Source organism: Diadema antillarum, unplaced genomic scaffold, assembly GCF_040938485.1.
Source record: "Diadema antillarum isolate AM-2024a unplaced genomic scaffold, OU_Dant_1.0 seq00000386_RagTag, whole genome shotgun sequence".
NCBI classification, from domain to species: Eukaryota; Metazoa; Echinodermata; class Echinoidea; order Diadematoida; family Diadematidae; genus Diadema; species Diadema antillarum.
Genome location: NW_027271384.1, coordinates 3,507,113 through 3,527,541, shown reverse-complemented (window position 1 = coordinate 3,527,541; position 20,429 = coordinate 3,507,113). Strand labels below are relative to the sequence as shown.

General features: G+C 37.5%; 1 protein-coding gene across 1 annotated transcript; it reads right to left on the bottom strand.

Annotated features, from left to right (window-relative positions):
- Positions 1–1,613: 1,613 nt before the first annotated feature.
- Positions 1,614–12,892, bottom strand: LOC139731921 (uncharacterized). The gene is made up of 5 exons (XM_071642799.1): positions 11,588–12,892; positions 10,332–10,394; positions 6,997–7,062; positions 5,558–5,635; positions 1,614–3,759 (listed from the first exon to the last, which is right to left on the bottom strand). Exons 1-5 carry the CDS (start codon positions 12,870–12,872, stop codon positions 3,557–3,559), a joined length of 1,695 nt encoding a protein of 564 aa, XP_071498900.1. The 5' UTR covers positions 12,873–12,892; the 3' UTR covers positions 1,614–3,556.
- Positions 12,893–20,429: the final 7,537 nt, after the last annotated feature.

Below are 20,429 nucleotides of genomic sequence, written 5' to 3'. Positions count from 1 at the left end.
GGGTCGAACAGCCAAGTTCCTTATGATCTTTCATCTCGATTCTCACTCATTCAGATTTGTATGTACTTGATAATTATGTATGATCATCATGTGCAACTGTGCACTTTTATGTATTTTTATACTGATGAGTGAAATAAATGAATCTTGAATCTTGAATATTATTATTATTATCATTAACATCATCATCATTAATATTCTTACTGCAATCCAGTGAACAGCAATAAGACTAAGATTTTAATACAGTTATTGTGCTTTGGCCTGTTTCAGAATTATTCGTAGAGACAAGCAGACAAGTGACAGAGATTCAGTTAACAGTGGAACACCTCTGAAAGAAAGAATAAAAGCCAAATAGATGAGGAAATAATTCAATAAGGTGGAACCATACTTTAAAGGAACAAAAAATCATTGTGTTCTGTGTAACGTGTATCAAGTACGTTTAGGCCCTGGGCCAGTTCTTTATAAAAAAAACAAAAAACAAAACAAAAAAGCAGTAATATAAATGCATCTTACATTAGGTAATTTTAGCTATCATAAGGAGATTATCATAACAAGGTTCCATTTTACTTATAGAATTCAGATACAAGCAAATTCATCCACTACAAATATTCATATAGATTGTTTTCTAACATTTTTTTAAAAATAAAACTCAACAGGGAAGAAGGAACTTGACATACATGCTGTCAGGCATTCATAATGTATAAACAACTTTTCTCTTACATGTACAAAATCTTGATGGAATGCAAAAATCTCCAGAAATCACCTCTTCATTTCACTTAAAAGGACAGAAGTAACTTAACCTGAAAACCCCCTTTACAGAAGGACTTCGTTAAATTTCAACTACAAAAAATCGGGTAAAAAAAAAAAAAAATGCCCAGGTGATGGCTTTTGTTGTCCACGACCAAGGATTTACTTTAAGAACTCAAAAAGCATAGTATAAATCAACCAAAAAAATATTTTTAGAATCTTTGTCTTCTAGGGCCGATTTTTCTTTTTTTAATATTCATCTCTAGCATAGAAATTATAAATGACAAGTTAAACAGATTACTACATTGGTACATAAGCATACTTTCTCATGTGCAAACTACATATAATTGGTTCAACACAAGGGGAAAAATTAGTGTTGCATATATCCACTTTTAAACTTATGCAAGGCTAATGTTCTGTTCTTTAACTTCTATCCCTCTACCTAAAAATGAGAGAGAGAGAGAGAGGGAGAAAAAGAAGTTATGTAAGTGCTACCTAACTGATCCCAACAATTCTGGATTCCCTGTACCACAAACCTTAGTTACCTACATAAATCTGCACATTACATGTATCCCTAACAAACAAATCACATCATCTTCATAGCATTTACCCAATGACTGTACACAGTGTCTCTTTAAGCACCAAGAAATTGATAAGTATTTATTTTACGGTACCTCTACACACCGTAATAAAAAAACCATAACAAAACAAAGGAACAAATAATGTCAGTAATGCCCAATGGATTTTTTCCAGGGTCCCGTTGCATAAATACTATCATGGTAACGTTGCCATTATGGTAACTACCATGGTAACAGAGCTCAGCAAGCAATCAAAATCAATTTTTCCATGGTGCATGTACTTAATATAATGGCAAAGTTATTATATCAGTAAGCTCTCATGCAATGGGACGTATATCTTAGTAAACTACTAAGAAATGATAATCCACTATTGCAACATACAGATAAATTTTATAACGCAAAGGCCAACCCTCTCTGCTACCAATGCATCCATCCCAGTCTCTTTGTGAGGTTAACAGAAAAGCAAAGGTAAAAAGGTAATCCCTACTGTTCCTAATAATTGGCCCGTATTTCTCCAGTGCATTCCCAGCCTCATTTTGAGATTTTGGGAATTAACATTATACTTCATCCCCACCAAGTCCAACAGTAATGCCAGCCAAATCCGGGTTATATTCCAGAAATCCCACTATAAAACGATACGATATCCATCGTAACACACACAAACACAATAGCTACGAATTGTCAAAAAGTAAAACAAATACAAGGGCTCTCCTACATTTCAAAAGTAGTCCCTATAACTATCAAATGCACGTCATGCATAACACACAAACAAAATTGAATTCACAACCTAATCGTATTGACACATTTTGTCTCCCTGAGCAACGCTCCCTAGCGTCCGATGCAAACAGTGCAATGTTGTAGACAATGGGCTTTCACAAAAAGAGTTTCAGGACAGTACATGGAGCCACTTTAAACGTGGAAAATGGGTGAAATTTGAGCATTTCACTAGACCTTTGAAATTTGACCTCTGGCCTAGTTCACTCAAAAGCTAATCAAGTGATTACCACATCACACTTCATCATTTTGGACCAGGTTGGGGGAAATTTGTTCTTTCCAGTCTGAAGTTATTGCATTGAAGGATAAATTTCATGATTTGACCTTTGGCCTCCAGCTGAGTTAACTAACAAGCTAATGAAATGATTGCCTTATCACACTTCATCCTTGGACCAAGTTTGGGGAAATTTGCTCCTTCCCGTCTCGAGTTATCATGTAAACGGATAAATTTCTTGCTTTGACCTTGACCTTTGACCTTTGACCTCATGCTGATTTCAACCCAAATCTGATCATGTGATTGCCCCATCACACAACATCCTTGGACCAAGTTTGGGATAATTTGCTCCCACCAGTCTTGAGTTATCATGTAAACGGATAAATTTCTTGATTTGACCATGATCTTTGACCTTTGATCTCTCGCCGATTTCACCCCAAATCTACTCAAGTGATTGCCCCATCACACTTCATCCTTGCACCAAGTTTGGGGAAATTTGCTCGTTCCAGTCTTGAGTTATCGCGTAAACGGATAAATTTCATGATCCGACCTTGACCTTTGACCTCAGGCCAATTTCACCCTAAATCTAATCAAGTGAATGCCTTATTCTTCTATTTCCTCTTCACTTCCTGTGAAGGCAATGATTGCTTATTGACAAATAATGGGCAAATATAGAATATTTTGTTTGACCTTTGACACAAATATACTTAGGACAGATATCAGATATGCTACAAAAACATGTCCGCTTCAAGTAATGCACAATACATCTATAAAATGTGGATGTAGTATACTGCACAAGTGGACGCTTTCCTCCTTTATACACTTTGTTAAAAAAATTAAATGCAAACACACACACATTCTCTTTGATTACAAATAATCCATTGCAGTCCATGGTATAACATGCAGATCTAATGTCAATAACTTCCATACTTCTCAGGAAGGATAGATACAATTGTGATGTTTGTTTTATTTCAGCAATGAATTTATGATATCTTACCTTTCACAAGTGTCATGTGATGAGTTTCTTTTCACACCTTCTTAGAAAATACAATTAGTCATGCAAAACATTTGCAATTGTGCATGGAATGTTTGTTCATGGTTTGATAATTCAATGGAAGTTTATACACATAACCATTTCTTGCAGCTATGATTTTCATCATGGTGATCCCTAATAATTGCGACCCATATCTTTGTGTGTGTACATATATAGCTCTTGTATTCTTTTCCTCATTGAGTTAAGAGGAATTCAATGAGAATTTAGTTTCTTTTGTTTGATAATGTTATAAACCCTGTATTTAATCTTAGTCCAGGGTAGTTTCGCAAGTACAGGATATTTCTCTTGACACTCAATGCATTCTACTTTCCCTGGGACTTTGAAAGTCCTATAATTTGTTTTGAAGAATGTGTCCACAGCATGCTGTTGGGCTGTTGTCCAGGTAATACGTTCAGCTGAAAAAAAGAAAAAGAAAAGAAGAGCTTTTGTAGGTGAGTGAAAAGAATTCACGAACGTATTTGATAACTTCAGGACAGCCACATGTGATGCAAAAATTCGACTAAAATTGAAAACTTTTCAAAATCTGTTTTACTTAGTAATGTACAGATGTCACATATATGTACGTGCAAACCATGGAACCAAGGAACTGGGACAAATGATTCAGAAAATGTCAAACACTGGGACATTCCTGAATTCCCTATACATTACTATGGACAAATTTTTATCTATTTTTTTTTTTTTTACAAAAAAAGTTTGTGAAGGGTGAAATTTGCTCTTCCTGTTAACCCGAAAAATAGGGACTGTCTCTGTCAAACAGGTACAGTTGGTAGGTATTATTTCATCATTTTTTCACTTGACCTTTTTCAAACCCCTATATTGTCCCACTTGAATTACTAATAGTGTGGTGTATTTTAAGCTTGGTAAAAGAATCAAAATAAATGGCGGTAATTTGTCCATGCAGTATTCTTTAAAGACCATTTCAGAAGCAAAACCAATCAGTAGAAAGCTAAGAAGTAGAATACAACAATGAAAGTTTCGTGCATTTTCACCGCTTACCAGCTGAGCATTTTGCTTCAGCAACACTAAAATATGCGAGCTTCAAATATAGGCTTCATTGCACCCCTCACATGTTCCAGTGAAGGACGTGGGCTTACCAAGAAGAAGAAGAAGAAGAAGAATTATCTGACATCATGTCATGAGAGAGCAAGGCTGTGATTACATTGGTTTTACATTGAAAAAATTGATTATTTTTTATTTTCCACATCAAGAATTTGAATTTTTTATAGTAGAACCTCAAAGAATGGCTTATTATAAATCAATAGAAAGCTTGTGAGCTAAAGAACTTAAATGTAAGAAGAAATTTATCTATAATGCTCAAATATGTTAATTACAGTCACAATTTTCATATGCACCTCCTAGCGACCAGAAATGGCAAAAACCAGTCGTCTTTTCCTTTCCAAAGCCTGTGACGTCATTGGTTGTAGCAAGTTGCGTGAAACCGGCTAGTAAACAAACACAATACTAACGCAAGTAATCACACCTTAGTTCTCATGAGATGATGTCAGAGAATTCTGGCTGATGTACAATGCAATACAGCCCATCTTCAGAGCTTGTGAATTTGAGTTCTAAAGTAAATACTCGGCTGGCAATCCGTGAAAATGCATGAAACTTGCATTGTTGTATTTTGTAGCTTACAAGCATTCCATTAGTGTTTAATTTGTCAATTCAAATTTTTGCTTCCAATAAGGTCTTCAAGATTAATACAAACAAAATGGATTCACGTCTGAGTCAACTTTCTGTGTATTCACACGTAACTTAACTGTGATAGAATTATAAACCTGAACATAGCGCGACAGGTATGTTGTCTTGACTCTTCACTACCTTGACATATCATATTAACCCATTCACTACTATATTCTGTAAATCCCCATAGACTTTGTACAGGGCCCACCCGGTTCCCATAGGCAACGGGTTAAAGAAGCTATAACCTGAAATTTCTTTAAATTTGACCTGTGACCTTTAACCTTCATACTCTAGATCTCCAGATTTTCTTCCCAGGGTGATACATGCTTTGAACAGGTTCAAAGTTTTAATCTCAAACAGTTCTTGAGATTAGGTTAAGCTGATGGATCTATGGATGGACAACCTAAAAACAATTTCTCTGGCACCACCTTTGGGTTGACCGAGAGATAAGTAAATACACCCCCTTAAAATAGGACTACCAGCAAAATATGAACTACATGTAATGGTTACCTTTTGATCTCTTTGCAACAGGATGGCTCCTGCTTGGCTTCATAGTCCCACACGGTCCATCGCTCTCATCTGAGAGCTCTGGGAAGAAAAAAACAACCCATTAATATCCTACATTAATTTACCATGGCAATGCAGTTTCCAACACATTAAAACATGACGTCTTGCTTGAAAAATTAGGAAGTAGTTCGATCCGCAATATTTCTACCTGATTTATTGCCATATGCCGTTACCATGGCAATGCAGTTTCTGACACATTCAAAAAAGAGGTCTTGCATATCTTCACCATAAGACCAATGTGTGTGCCAAATTTTATGAGCATTGCTCAGAAACTGAGGAAGAAGATTTGCATCGGACGGACCAGCCGACCAACCACACGCTGATCCCTATACACCTCCTTCAAATTTAGTTTGGCTGTGGTATTAAAAAAAAAAAAAAAATCATATAAATTAGCACAAGTGGAGTGCAACTGGCAGTCTCCCCTGCATTATGCAATTCATGGCAACATTCTTGACTTTGTGACATGGAAATATCACACAAATTCTTTAATATCCCTAAAAGTTGTAAAGAATGTGCATGTGCATACTTTCTAAATTATGTTAAAAATTCGAAAACTTAACCTTAGGTTAGGTTTTTTTATGTCGATGACGCCGCCATTTAAAAACGGCGCCTATGTCTCGCTTCTACTATGCAGGCGAGAGAAATATTTGGGACAAAATTTCATGTGTCTGTGTAGAAATTCTGTATTCCTAATGTAGTACAGTACTTTACTGAACAACTTTGTGAGGACATTCATCTGTGAATGTAACACAGAACTTATTTCAATAAATGTATGAGGACATTACAACGCAAAAATAACAGTTCTTGTTTGGATTAATGTTACATATGAAACACAGAACTAGTATGCATAAATGTACGAGGACCTTACACAGAAATGTAACACAGAACTTATTTCCATAGATGCATGAGGATATTACATTGCAAAAATAACAGTTCTTGTTTGGATTAATGTTACATATGAAACACAGAACTAGTATGCATAAATGTACGAGGACCTTACACAGAAATGTAACACAGAAATTGTTGCCATAAATGTATGAGGACATTAAACAGCAAAGAAAAAACACAGTGCTTGTTCGCACAAAGTATGAGGGCATCAAAACTGCAAATATGACACAGACATTTTTCACCTATACAAAGGAGGACATTCCATTGTTGAATTTATAACTTCTCTTCCGTTCTTCTTTTTCTTTCTCTATTGTGCCTTTTTTTGCACCTCTTTTAAAAGCCAATGAAAAAGCATTTCCCCTCCCCCAGATATTAATTGGACTACTTTGTATTCATTCGTACTTTTCTATAAAACTTTCTAAATACATGTTCTTTGCTTTTAACTTTTTCCAAGTTGAAATAGGACCATCAGAAAAATATGTACTAATAGTTACCTCTTGATCTCTTTCCAATTCCATGGCTCTTGCTTAACTTAGTTCCATCCCTCTCATCTGAGGGCTCTAGAAAAAAAAAATAGTTGCAACACAAAGTACAATCTTATAGCCAACTAAATCACTCCACACAACTTAATGCTGTTTATTGCATTTAATATCTGAGATTACTACAAATAATATACCATGGCACCATACCACTCCAGTGTGCATGAATATCACTTTTAATTATGGGAAATGTATCAGGATACATTTAAAGTAGGAAATTGGTCTTATTCAAATGACACCGTGTCAGCCATATATGACGATGATCCATCAAATGGTTCTTAAATTATCGTGAGAAAGGGCAATTTTCATGTATACAGTGACATCTATGACCTTGACCTTTAACCTCATGACCCTCAAATCTAATCAGACCATTGTTCCTCCCCATATGCATACATGAGCCAAGTTTGAAGTTGATCCGTCAAATGGTTAACTTATTGTGAGAACCCATTTTTATGTATATGACTTCTATGACCTTTGACCTTTGACCTTGAGACCCACTCATCTAATCAGATCATTGTTCCTCCCATATGCATACATGAGCCTAGTTTGGAGTTGATTCGTCAAATGGTTCTGAAGTCATCACGAGAACAAAAACGCGACGGACGGACGGACAGATGGACGGACAGCAGACTGACGGACGGACAACCCGAAAACATAATCCCTCCAGCACCCACCTTTGGTGGGCGAAGGCATACAAAATTTAGGCCATGCATACATTCTTCAAGATAACAGAAAGAGCAAAATAAGATTAAGCATGACACATTACTAATAACATGTTTACTCAATTTCAGCTTATGATATGTTACATGTAGACATAGGGATACCCACCATACACCCATATTTTCATGAAGTACAATGTTTTCATGAAGTACTTTATTGGCAAAAAATGAAGTAGAATATATAATAAAGAAGTTTGGAAGACACAAATTCCTTTGAGAAACCTTGAGATATGGATTACTGACCAAACACTACACTAACCAGTTAAATATCTGTGATGTCAGTAGATGTATTTCTAGGTACATTTAACTTCTTTTAATTTGAATATCATGAGGACACAGTTGTTTAAAAAAAAGAAATGATGCCAGATGCAATATAAATATAAAAGTAACTGAATATCAGTAATAGGATGGTGTGCAAACAAGGTGTAACTCTAAGATACATTAAATAAACTTACGTCTACTTGACTGGTCATCTTCTTCAACATCTCCATCAGGGGCATCGTCTTCTTCACACGACTCTGCAGTGAAAATAGAGAGATGAGAGACTTGGGAGAGGGGGTTTGTCCAATGTTTCAAATTTTAGAAAGACAGTTGACTTCAGAAAGGTTGACCTACTTAAAGCACAATTCTCCGGTATGTGGCACTTTCAGTAGCTGTCATTCTAATTATGTTAAATGATCCCTCAACAGCCTACTATACAGATTTCTCCTCTGGACGTCACAGCCTTGTGGCCCTATACACCGCACCTCAAGTGGGCACAGAGTACTCCAAGTACCTCTTCACCTTCAAATGTTTTACATCATGTGTAGGTGGGCTCAACAGGAGAAAGATCCAGCTGGTCTTCACACTAGACAACAAGAGTGGGAATATCCTTGGACGTCATGTGTTGGATGTCAGGGTATGCGCTTGCCCAGGGAGGGATTGGAAAACGGAAGAGAAAGCCTTTGAGAGGTCCAAAGCACCTCAGAAGAAACCCCTCGAGAGGTTGGAGCAAAGTGACATTAGTGGTGGGCGTTACATCTTTCTCAAAGAAGGCGAAGAAGGACAAAGAGACGTTCTACATTCTGGTTCAAGGGTGTGAGAAGTATGAACTCTTCAGGAAGATCAAGGAGAGTCTTGACTTGATGGACTGTGTTGAACCGAGTCAGATCAGCCAGTACAGACAACAACAAGCTCAGCAACAAATGCAACTGAATCAACATATCTGCGATGAGCTGCAACGTTACTACAGGAAAATAAGTCGAAGACACTGGGTGGGAATGAGAAACAACAGTGGCACACCTCTCTCTCTCTCGTCCGTTTTTCTTCTATGCATATTTTACAAGTGTTACAGTGCATAGTTTTACTTATTTTGTTATTCTTATAAGTGGATTATGATTTCATTCATGTCATGTTTTAAATCTTGGAGTGCTACACAGCTATGTCAAACATTCACTGTAATTGATCGCTACTTACTAACTACAGGGGAAAATGTATTAGTTGTGAATATGACAATAAGATTGTACATACGTTTTGTACACACTTTTCAGAACTCATGGTGTCACAGTCACTGTGTTACAGAACATGTATTTATAATCTATGTCATAATTCTACTGTCAATTAATTCTTTCCACTGGGTTCTACTTGGTTATTGTCATTGAGTCTCTGATACACCCATTCAACATTACCAGTTTTCAAAATGTTCATTAACTTCACAAATTTGGACAGAAAATCAAGTGCGCAAAAATCCATGTCCATTTTGCGTCACGGTGTTACGGTTCTAATTAATAGCTCATAACTCATTTATCACTGTGAAGTTTTATTCATTCTTTTCTTTTCAAAGTTGCTTGTGATGATAGTCATAGATACACAATAAAACATTGTTCTCAAGTCTTACTGATTGTTTATTATTTTAATACAGTTATGGAGTGAAAATCTAATCAAAGTGTCAGTGTTACAGTTCAAAGTTTACCTTATTTTGTTTTTTTATTAGTGATTTATAATTTCAATCATGTCTTGTTTTATCTTGACGTGTTACACAGCTATGTCAAACATTCACTGTAAATGATTGCTTCTAACTACCTACAGGGAAAAATATATGAGTTGTGAGTACGACAATAAGATTTTACATACAGTTTGTACACACTTTGTTGAAGTCACGTTGTTACAGTCACGGTATTACTGTGCACTTAGTTATAATCTAAGTCACAATTCTACTGTCAATCAAAATTTTCTTTCACTGGGTTCTACTTGGTTATTGTCATTGAGTCTCTGATACACCCATTCAACATTACCAGTTTTCAAAATGTTCATTAACTTCACAGAGTTTGGACAGAAAATCAAGTGCGCAAATATCCATGTCCATTTTGCGTCATGGTGTTACGGTACTAATTAATAGCTCATAACTCATTTATCACTGTGAAGTTTTATTCATTCTTTTCTTTTCAAAGTTGCTTGTGATGATAGTCATAGATACACAATAAAACTTTGTTCTCAAGTCTCACTGTTTGTTTATTATTTACATTTATTGAGTGAAAATCTAATCAAAAGTGTCACAGTGTTATCGTGGAATTGCCCATTAAATAAACTTACGTCTACTTGACTGGTCATCTTCTTGAACATCTCCATCAGGGGCATCGTCTTCTTCACACGACTCTGCAGTGAAAATAGAGAGATGAGAGACTTGGGAGAGGGGGTTTGTCCAATGTTTCAAATTTTAGAAAGACAGTTGACTTCAGAAAGGTTGACCTACTTAAAGCACAATTCTCCGGTATGTGGCACTTTCAGTAGCTGTCATTCTAATTATGTTAAATGATCCCTAAACAGCCTACTATACAGATTTCTCCTCTGGACGTCACAGCCTTGTGGCCCTATACACCGCACCTCAAGTGGGCACAGAGTACTCCAAGTACCTCTTCACCTTCAAATGTTTTACATCATGTGTAGGTGGGCTCAACAGGAGAAAGATCCAGCTGGTCTTCACACTAGACAACAAGAGTGGGAATATCCTTGGACGTCAGGTGTTGGATGTCAGGGTGTGCGCTTGCCCAGGGAGGGATTGGAAAACGGAAGAGAAAGCCTTTGAGAGGTCCAAAGCACCTCAGAAGAAACCCCTCGAGAGGTTGGAGCAAAGTGACATTAGTGGTGGGCGTTACATCTTTCTCAAAGAAGGCGAAGAAGGACAAAGAGACGTTCTACATTCTGGTTCAAGGGTGTGAGAAGTATGAACTCTTCAGGAAGATCAAGGAGAGTCTTGACTTGATGGACTGTGTTGAACCGAGTCAGATCAGCCAGTACAGACAACAACAAGCTCAGCAACAAATGCAACTGAATCAACATATCTGCGATGAGCTGCAACGCTACTACAGGAAAAAAGAGTCGAAGAAACTGAGTGGGAATGAGAAACAAAAGTGGCACACCTCTCTCTCTCACGTATGTTTTTCTTCTATGCATATTTTACAAGAAAAATACTAAAACACTGCCTTTCAGCACTCTTTCGAAAAGTGGGTGTGATCATTTCCTGTACAATGTCTTAAAAAGATGTCATACTCCCAGACATTGAAATTTGTACCTCTGTGTTACTGTGACTGTCAATAGATCTAAAGAACTAAACTGGATCAAAAATCATTCCATGGGTTTCTAGATACCTTCCCCCTCCCTTTTCCTCATCGAATGAACCAGGATATTTTTTTCACTACACTGGGCTGTACTACCACAACTCTAGGAACATGCGGGTGAATGTATACTTCCAGCATATATGAATAAGCCTCTGTGGATTAATGTTGTACTCGTATATCAGAATGGAAAAGTGTTTTGGAATAAAGATGTTTAAGAATACTTGTACTCACCATTAAGATTGACATTGATACTGTCCAAGGACATCCCAGAACACTCGCTCATCTGTCCCTTTTCCATTAGCAGCAGTATTTTTGCGATCTTAGCTACCTGTAGTGTGTTCTCGGGCAATCTATAAAATTCTCTATGTACTTGAATGTTGTGGCCCATAAAGGTGGCGAGTACATCCAGTTCATTGTCCTTCAGACATAATATCTGGGACATGGTCGCCACATGTTTCCTCAGCTGAGTGGATGTGATGTTTTCTGGATGTTCTGCTCCAGACGACTGAGCACACTTTCTCACAGCATCACAACCCCTATACGGTGTGGTACAACCTGGGCGTGCAAACAGGTACATATTGGACTCTAGGACTCCAGCATCTTGCCTAACGTTTTCATCTGCCAAAACATCAAGTGCTTCTTTCATTCCCTTCGTCAGAACCACAGGAACTGTTCTCCCTCTCTTTCCGGGTATTTCAACTCTTGACAGTTTCTTGCAAAGCTCCTTTTCAAGCTTGTTGAGGCCCTGTAGAACGTCTTTGTTGACTTCTCCAGTACGTTTTTTGTAGTTTTCTACTGTCATCCTTTCCACCTCTCCACTACGCTTCCTATTAAACAGGACAGTCTGGGCAAGCATAGCTTGACCCAACTTGGAGAAATCTTCCCTGCTTACAGAACCTGCTGTGATGTGTGCCATTGACTCCTGCACCTGGCCCTGGATGGTCTTGTGCACCTTTTGTATGTCAGATGACAAAGGAATTATTGTTGGTCTGTTCCTCTTTGCTGCGTACAGAGTCTTGAGGGCACCTGTTGAAACTTTCTCAGCCCATTCAATAGAGCACAGTTCACCAAACTGTTCAGCCTTTTCTTTCTGACTTGTGTCCATTTTTTTCAGTGCATCAGCCATAAGAATCCTGGCACACTTTTTGAGTGAGTGTCCTACTTTCAGCGCTAGTGAAGGTGTCTTATACTTCCCTGAGCTTTCATCCAAGCCTGCTATATTGTTGACAGCTCTGACCACATCATCAAACACCTGTGGGTCAATGGTCTCAGACAAGCAGTTGATGCCTGGTCTTATAGATCTCATTTGAAGGAGTAGCCGACCCATTTCCCTCAACTTTTGTCCAACATAGTTGTAATGGTTTTCTGAATCCTGGAACTTTGACAGAAGTTGTGCACCTAGCTTTATGATTAAATCATCATGCCGCACTGCCAAACTAACATCATCATGAGTCATTCGACGGAAGACCTCATCCCGAAGTCTTACAGGCACTTCTTTTGGCATTGGCAGCATCATGGAACATTGAGACTGAAAACTTCCAGATCCCTTTCTTTCGCTTCCAACACACTTCTTTCTGTGTTTCCATAGGTCACTCCTAATGAACCATCCAAAACACTGAGTACAAGGCAAGAAGTCTTTCACTGCTGTTTCATATGTTGGTCGTTTGTAAGGAATGATCAGACCCTTTCCTTCTCTTAGAACTTGAAGATTATGGGAATGGTTGCCCTTATTGCGCAAAATCTCAAGTAAATTATGCCTATTCTTTGACTTCTTTGGATGTGCCATGATTCTTTTCACTTCAATTTCATTGGAATGATGCATTTCAATGTGTCGGGCAAATTTGGTGTGTCTTTTTCACAAAAGACACAAAAGTGACGTTTGTCCCACTTCCTTCCAGTTGCATTATTTGCTGTTAGAACCTTGATATCCTGAGGTTTCTCTGCCATGTCCATCTCTTGATTTCCAGCATGGTTTTCTGATTCAGGTTGACTGGTATTGGGCTCATATGGATGATCTGCTCTGGATGTACACGGTATGTCCATCTCTTGATTTCCAGCATAGTTTTCTGATTCTGACCTATGTGTAAAGCCAGGTTGACTAGTATTAGCCTCATATGGATGATCTGCTCTGGATGTACACGGTATGTCCATCTCTTGATTTCCAGCATAGTTTTCTGATTCTGACCTATGTGTAAAGCCAGGTTGACTAGTATTAGCCTCATATGGATGAGCTGCTCTGGATGTACGCGGTAAGCGATATGGAAAGACATCAGAATCACAATCATCACTGCTGACTCCACTTGGATTCACCCATGTTGGGTCAGCATCATCATCATCATCATCTATTTCTTCCTATGGAAACAAATAAAATTTTACAGCACCCCCTCCCCCCCCCCCCCCCCCACGGAACTAGAATCTACTGATAGACCACACTTAGTTATCTAACAATTGAAAGAAACCAAACCCTGGGAAAAGTAAATTTTAATGAAAAGAAAACAGGGAGGGAAACAAATTATTTACATGTTTAATCAACATTGGGGAACAGAAGAAATGTCATGAAAGTCTGAGAAGTCTCAATTTACTTTCAATGCCACATACTTATGGTCAACCCTAAATATGTTTCATACCTAAACTTTGGTATTTTCTGCATCATCTCTATGGATGGATTTTGACACAGAAATTGTTTACATATTAAAACGAGGACATACATGTATCACTACTAAGCAATTTGAGCATATTTATTGAGGATCCCTATAGGAACCCTTTGAAGGTACAGTGGAACATCGTTATAACAAGGTGCTTGGGACCAGAGAAATTACTTCTTTCTCTCAAAACTTTGTTATATCAGGGCATAAAATACAATAGAATACAAAGAGTTGGGACCAGAAAAAATACCTTGTTATAACAAGAGTTTGTTAGATCAGTGCTCTTTATAACAAGGTTTGACTGTATTACTTACCACAGATTCTTCCATATCTTCATGAGCATCTTTTTCGCTGTTTCCTCCGTTTACTGGAGTTTCCTTGGCCAGAGTGGACTGCAATACATGGGAAAAAGACATAAAATATTTCAACAGCAAATTCATCAAAGAAATTGTTTATATATAAGAATGAGGACATTACATTACTTCCTATGCTAATTTCTCTTCTTTTTCTTTCTCTCTATTGCATTTTTGGTGCAGTGTGCTGGCAATGGTGTAGACATACCCCTCCCCTGAATCACTAAAGAACACACAACTTGTTTGCAAAAATGTGTGAGAATATTACACTGCAAATATAACAATGAACTTGTTTCAATAAATGTACGAGGACATAACACTGCAAATTTGACACAGAAATTGTTTGCATATTCAAACGAGGACATATCATAGCTGAGCTATCAGCATATTCATTGAGGATCCCTATAGAAACCCTTTGCAGGTATTACTTACCACAGATTCTTCCATATCTTCATGAGCATCTTTTCCGCTGTTTCCTCCATTTACTGGGGTTTCCTTAGCCAGAGTGGACTGCAATTCATAAGAAAAAGACATAAAACATTTCATCAATGAAATACAGAACTATATGAGGACATTAAACCAGCAAATTCATCCAAGAAATTGTTTATATATAAGAATGAGGACATTACATTACTTCCTATGCTAATTCCTCTTCTTTTCTTTTCTTTTTCTTTTTCTCTACTTCATTTTTGGTGCAGTGTGCTGGCAAGGGTGTAGACACACCCTTCCCTCCCCCCCTCCTATACACTAAAGAACAAAGTATTTTAGGAGAGAAATAAATGTGTGAGAATATTACACTGCAAATGCAACATTGAACTTGTTTCAATAAACGTATGAGGACATTACACTGCACATTTGACACAATAACTGTCTACATATATGAATGAGGACATTACATTGCTTCCTATGCTAATTTCTTTTCTTTTCTCTTCTTTTTTCTTTCTCTCTACTGCATTGTGGTGCAGTGTGCTGGCAAGGGTGTAGACATACACCTCCCCCTCCCCCTCCCCCCTCCCTATACACCAAAGAACAAAGTAGTTCAGGAGAGAAATAAATGTGTGAGAATATTACATCACGAATGCACGGTGAACTTGTGTCAATAAATGTAAGAGGACATTACACTGCAAATTTGACACAAAATTGTTTACATATATGAGGAGGACATAACATTGCTTCCTATGCTAATTTCTCTTCTTTTTCTTTCTCTCTATTGCATTTTTGGTGCAGTGTGCTGGCAATGGTGTAGACATGCCCCTCCCCCTCCCCCTCCCCACCCCCACCGCGATACACTTCAGAACACAGCACTTGTTTGCATAAATGTGTGAGATTATTACACTGCAAATGCAACATTGAACTTGTTTCAATAAATGTATGAGGACATTACACTGCAAATTTGACACAGAAATTGTTTGCATATATAAACGAGGACATTACAATGCTTGCTATGCTAATTTCTCTTCTTTTCTCTTCTTTTTCTTTCTCTCTACTGCATTTTTGGTGCAGTGTGCTGGCAATGGTGTAGACATTCCCCTCCCCCTCCCCCCCTCCCTATACACTAAAGAACAAAGTAGTTTAGGAGAGAAATAAATGTGTGAGAATATTACACTGCAAATGCAACATTGAACTTGCTCCAATAAATGTATGAGGACAATATACTGCAAATTTAACACAGAAATTGTTTACATATATGAACGAGGACACAACATTGCTCTCTATGCTAATTTCTCTTCGTTTCTCTTCTTTTGCTTTCTCTCTACTGCATTATTGGTGCAGTGTGCTGGCAAGGGTGTAGACATACACCTCCCCCCTCCCTTATACACTAAAGAACAAAGTAGTTTAGGAGAGAAATAAATGTGTGAGAATATTACACTGCGAATGCAACATTGACCTTGTTTCAATAAATGTGTGACGACATTACACTTCAAATTTGACACAGAAATTGTTTATATATATAAATGAGGACATAACATTGCTTGCTATGCTAATTTCTCTTCTTTTCTCTTTTTTTTTTCTTTCTCTCTACTGCATTTTTGGTACAGTGTGCTGGCAAGCGTGTAGACATACACCTCCCCCTCCCCTCCCCCTCCCCCTGCCCTATACACTAAAGAACAAAGTAGTTTAGGAGAGAAATAAATGTGTGAGAATATTACACTGCAAATGAAACATTGAACTTGTCTCAATAAATGTATGAGGACATTACACCGCAAATTTGACACAGAAATTGTTTATATATGTGAATGAGGACATTACATTGCTTGCTATGCTCATTTCTCTTTTTTTCTCTTTTTTTTTTCTTTCTCTCTACTGCATTTTTGGTGCAGTGTGCTGGCAAGGGTGTAGACATGCCCCTCCCCCTGATGCACTACAGAACACACAACTTGTTTGCAAAAATGTGTGAGAATATTACACTGCAAATACAGCAATGAACTTGTTTCAATAAATGTATGAGGACATTACACTGCAAATTTGACACAGAAATTGTTTACATATATGAATGAGGACACTACATTGCTTCCTATGCTAATTTCTCTTCTTTGTCTTTCTCTCTATTGCATTTTTGGTCCAGTGTGCTGGCAATGGTGCAGACATGCCCCTCCCCCTGATACATTAAAGAACACACAACTTGTTTGCAAAAATGTGTGAGAATATTACACTGCAAATACAGCAATGAACTTGTTTCAATAAATGTATGAGGACATTACACTGCAAATTTGACACAGAAATTGTTTACATATATGAATGAGGACACTACATTGCTTCCTATGCTAATTTCTCTTCTTTGTCTTTCTCTCTATTGCATTTTTGGTCCAGTGTGCTGGCAATGGTGTAGACATGCCCCTCCCCCTGATACATTAAAGAACACACAACTTGTTTGCAAAAATGTGTGAGAATATTACACTGCAAATACAACAATGAACTTGTACCAATAAATGTATGAGGACATAACACTGCAAATTTGACACAGAAATTGTTATCATATTCAAACGAGGACATATCATAGCTGAGCTATCAGCATATTTATTGAGGATCCCTATAGAAACACTTTGCAGGTATTAATTACCACAGATTCTTCCATATCTTCATGAGCATCTTTTCCGCTGTTTCCTCCATTTACTGGGGTTTCCTTAGCCAGAGTGGACTGCAATTTATTGGAAAAAGACATGAAACATTTAATCATTGAAATACAGAACTATATGAGGACATTACAACAGCAAATTCATCCAAACATTTTTTATATATAAGAATGAGGACACTACATTGCTTCCTATGCTAGTTTCTCTTCTTTTTCTTTCTCTCTACTGCACTTTTGGTGCAGTGTGCTGGCAAGGGTGTAGACATACCCCTCCCCCTCCCCCCTCCTATACACTAAAGAACAAAGTAGTTTAGGAGAGAAATAAATGTATGAGGACATTACACTGCAAATTTAACACAGAAATGGTTTACATATATGAATGAGGACAGTACATTGCTTCCTAAACTAATTTCTCTTCTTTTCTCTTTTTTTTCTTTCTCTCTATTGCATTTTTGGTGCAGTGTGCTGGCAAGGGTGTAGACATACACCTCCCCCTCCCCCTCCTATCCATGAAAGAACAAAGTTGTTTAGGAGAGAAATAAATATGTGAGAATATTACGATGCAAATGCAACATTGAACTTGTCGCAATAAATGTATGAGGACATTACACTGCAAATTTGACACAGAAATTGTTTACATATATGAATGAGGACACTACATTGCTTCCTATGCTAATTTCTCTTCTTTGTCTTACTCTCTACTGCATTTTTGGTGCAGTGTGCTAGCAATGGTGTAGACATCCCCCTCCCCCTGAATCACGACAGAACACACAACTTGTTTGCAAAAATGCGTGAGAATATCACACTGCAAATACAACATTGAACTTGTTCCAATAAATGTATGAGGACATAACACTGCAAATTTGACACAGAAATTGTTATCATATTCAAACGAGGACATATCATAGCTGAGTTATCAGCATATTCATTGAGGATCCCTATAGAAACCCTTTGCAGGTATTACTTACCACAGATTCTTCCATATCTTCATGAGCATCTTTTCCGCTGTTTCCTCCATTTACTGGGGTTTCCTTAGCCAGAGTGGACTGCAATTCATGGGAAAAAGACATGAAACATTTCATCAATGAAATACAGAACTATATGAGGACATTAAACCAGCAAATTCATCGAAGAAATTGTTTATATATATGAATGAGGACATTACATTGCTTCCTATGCTAATTTCTCTTCTTTTCTCTTCTTTTTCTTTCTCTCTACTGCACTTTTGGTGCAGTGTGCTGGCAAGGGTGTAGACATACCCCTCCCCCTCCCCCCTCCTACACACTAAAGAACAAAGTAGTTTAGGAGAGAAATAAATGTATGAGGACATTACACTGCAAATTTAACACAGAAATTGTTTACATATATGAATGAGGACAGTACATTGCTTCCTAAACTAATTTCTCTTCTTTTCTCTTTTTTTTTCTTTCTCTCTATTGCATTTTTGGTGCAGTGTGCTGGCAAGGGTGTAGACATACACCTCCCCCTCCCCCTCCTATCCATGAAAGAACAAAGTTGTTTAGGAGAGAAATAAATATGTGAGAATATTACGATGCAAATGCAACATTGAACTTGTCGCAATAAATGTATGAGGACATTACACTGCAAATTTGACACAGAAATTGTTTACATATATGAATGAGGACACTACATTGCTTCCTATGCTAATTTCTCTTCTTTGTCTTACTCTCTACTGCATTTTTGGTGCAGTGTGCTAGCAATGGTGTAGACATCCCCCTCCCCCTGAATCACGACAGAACACACAACTTGTTTGCAAAAATGCGTGAGAATATCACACTGCAAATACAACATTGAACTTGTTCCAATAAATGTATGAGGACATAACACTGCAAATTTGACACAGAAATTGTTATCATATTCAAACGAGGACATATCATAGCTGAGTTATCAGCATATTCATTGAGGATCCCTATAGAAACCCTTTGCAGGTATTACTTACCACAGATTCTTCCATATCTTCATGAGCATCTTTTCCGCTGTTTCCTCCATTTACTGGGGTTTCCTTAGCCAGAGTGGACTGCAATTCATGGGAAAAAGACATGAAACATTTCATCAATGAAATACAGAACTATATGAGGACATTAAACCAGCAAATTCATCGAAGAAATTGTTTATATATATGAATGAGGACATTACATTGCTTCCTATGCTAATTTCTCTTCTTTTCTCTTCTTTTTCTTCCTCTCTACTGCATTTTTGGTGCAGTGTGCTGGCAATGGTATAGACATCCCCCTACCCCTGATGCACTACAGAACACACAACTTGTTTGCAAAAATGTGTGAGAATATTACACTGCAAATACAACAATGAACTTGTTTCAATAAATGTATGAGGACATAACACTGCAAATTTGACACAGAAATTGTTATCATATTCAAACGAGGACATACCATAGCTGAGCTATCAGCATTTTCATTGAGGATCCCTATAGAAACCCTTTGCAGGTATTACTTACCACAGATTCTTCCATATCTTCATGAGCATCTTTTCCGCTGTTTCCTCCATTTACTGGGGTTTCCTTAGCCAGAGTGGACTGCAATTCATAAGAAAAAGACATAAAACATTTCATCATTGAAATATAGAACTATATGAGGACATCACAACAGCAAATTCATCCAAGAAATTGTTTATATATAAGAATGAGGACATTACATTGCTTCCTGTGCTATTTCTCTTCTTTTCTCTTCTTTCCTTTCTCTCTACTGCATTTTGGTGCAGTGTGCTGGCAAGGGTGTAGACATACCCCTCCCCTCCCCCCCCCCCCCTCCTATACACTAAAGAACAAAGTAGTTTATGAGAGAAATAAATGTGTGAGAATGTTACACTGCAAATACAACATTGAACTTGTTTCAATAAATGTATGAGGACATTACACTGCACAGAAATTGTTTATATATATGAATGAGGACACAACATTGCTTCCTAGGCTAATTTCTCTTCTTTTCTCTTCTTTTTCTTTCTCTCTACTGGATTTTTGGTGC

Coding starts and splice junctions, on each gene's coding strand:
- LOC139731921 (XM_071642799.1), bottom strand. CDS start 12,872: ATGATGCTGCCAATGCCAAAAGAAGTGCCTGTAAGACTTCGGGATGAG. Junction 10,395..11,587: donor TATCAATGTCAATCTTAATG/GTGAGTACAAGT, acceptor TTTTCACTGCAG/AGTCGTGTGAAGAAGACGAT. Junction 7,063..10,331: donor AGATGACCAGTCAAGTAGAC/GTAAGTTTATTT, acceptor TTTTTTTTCTAG/AGCCCTCAGATGAGAGGGAT.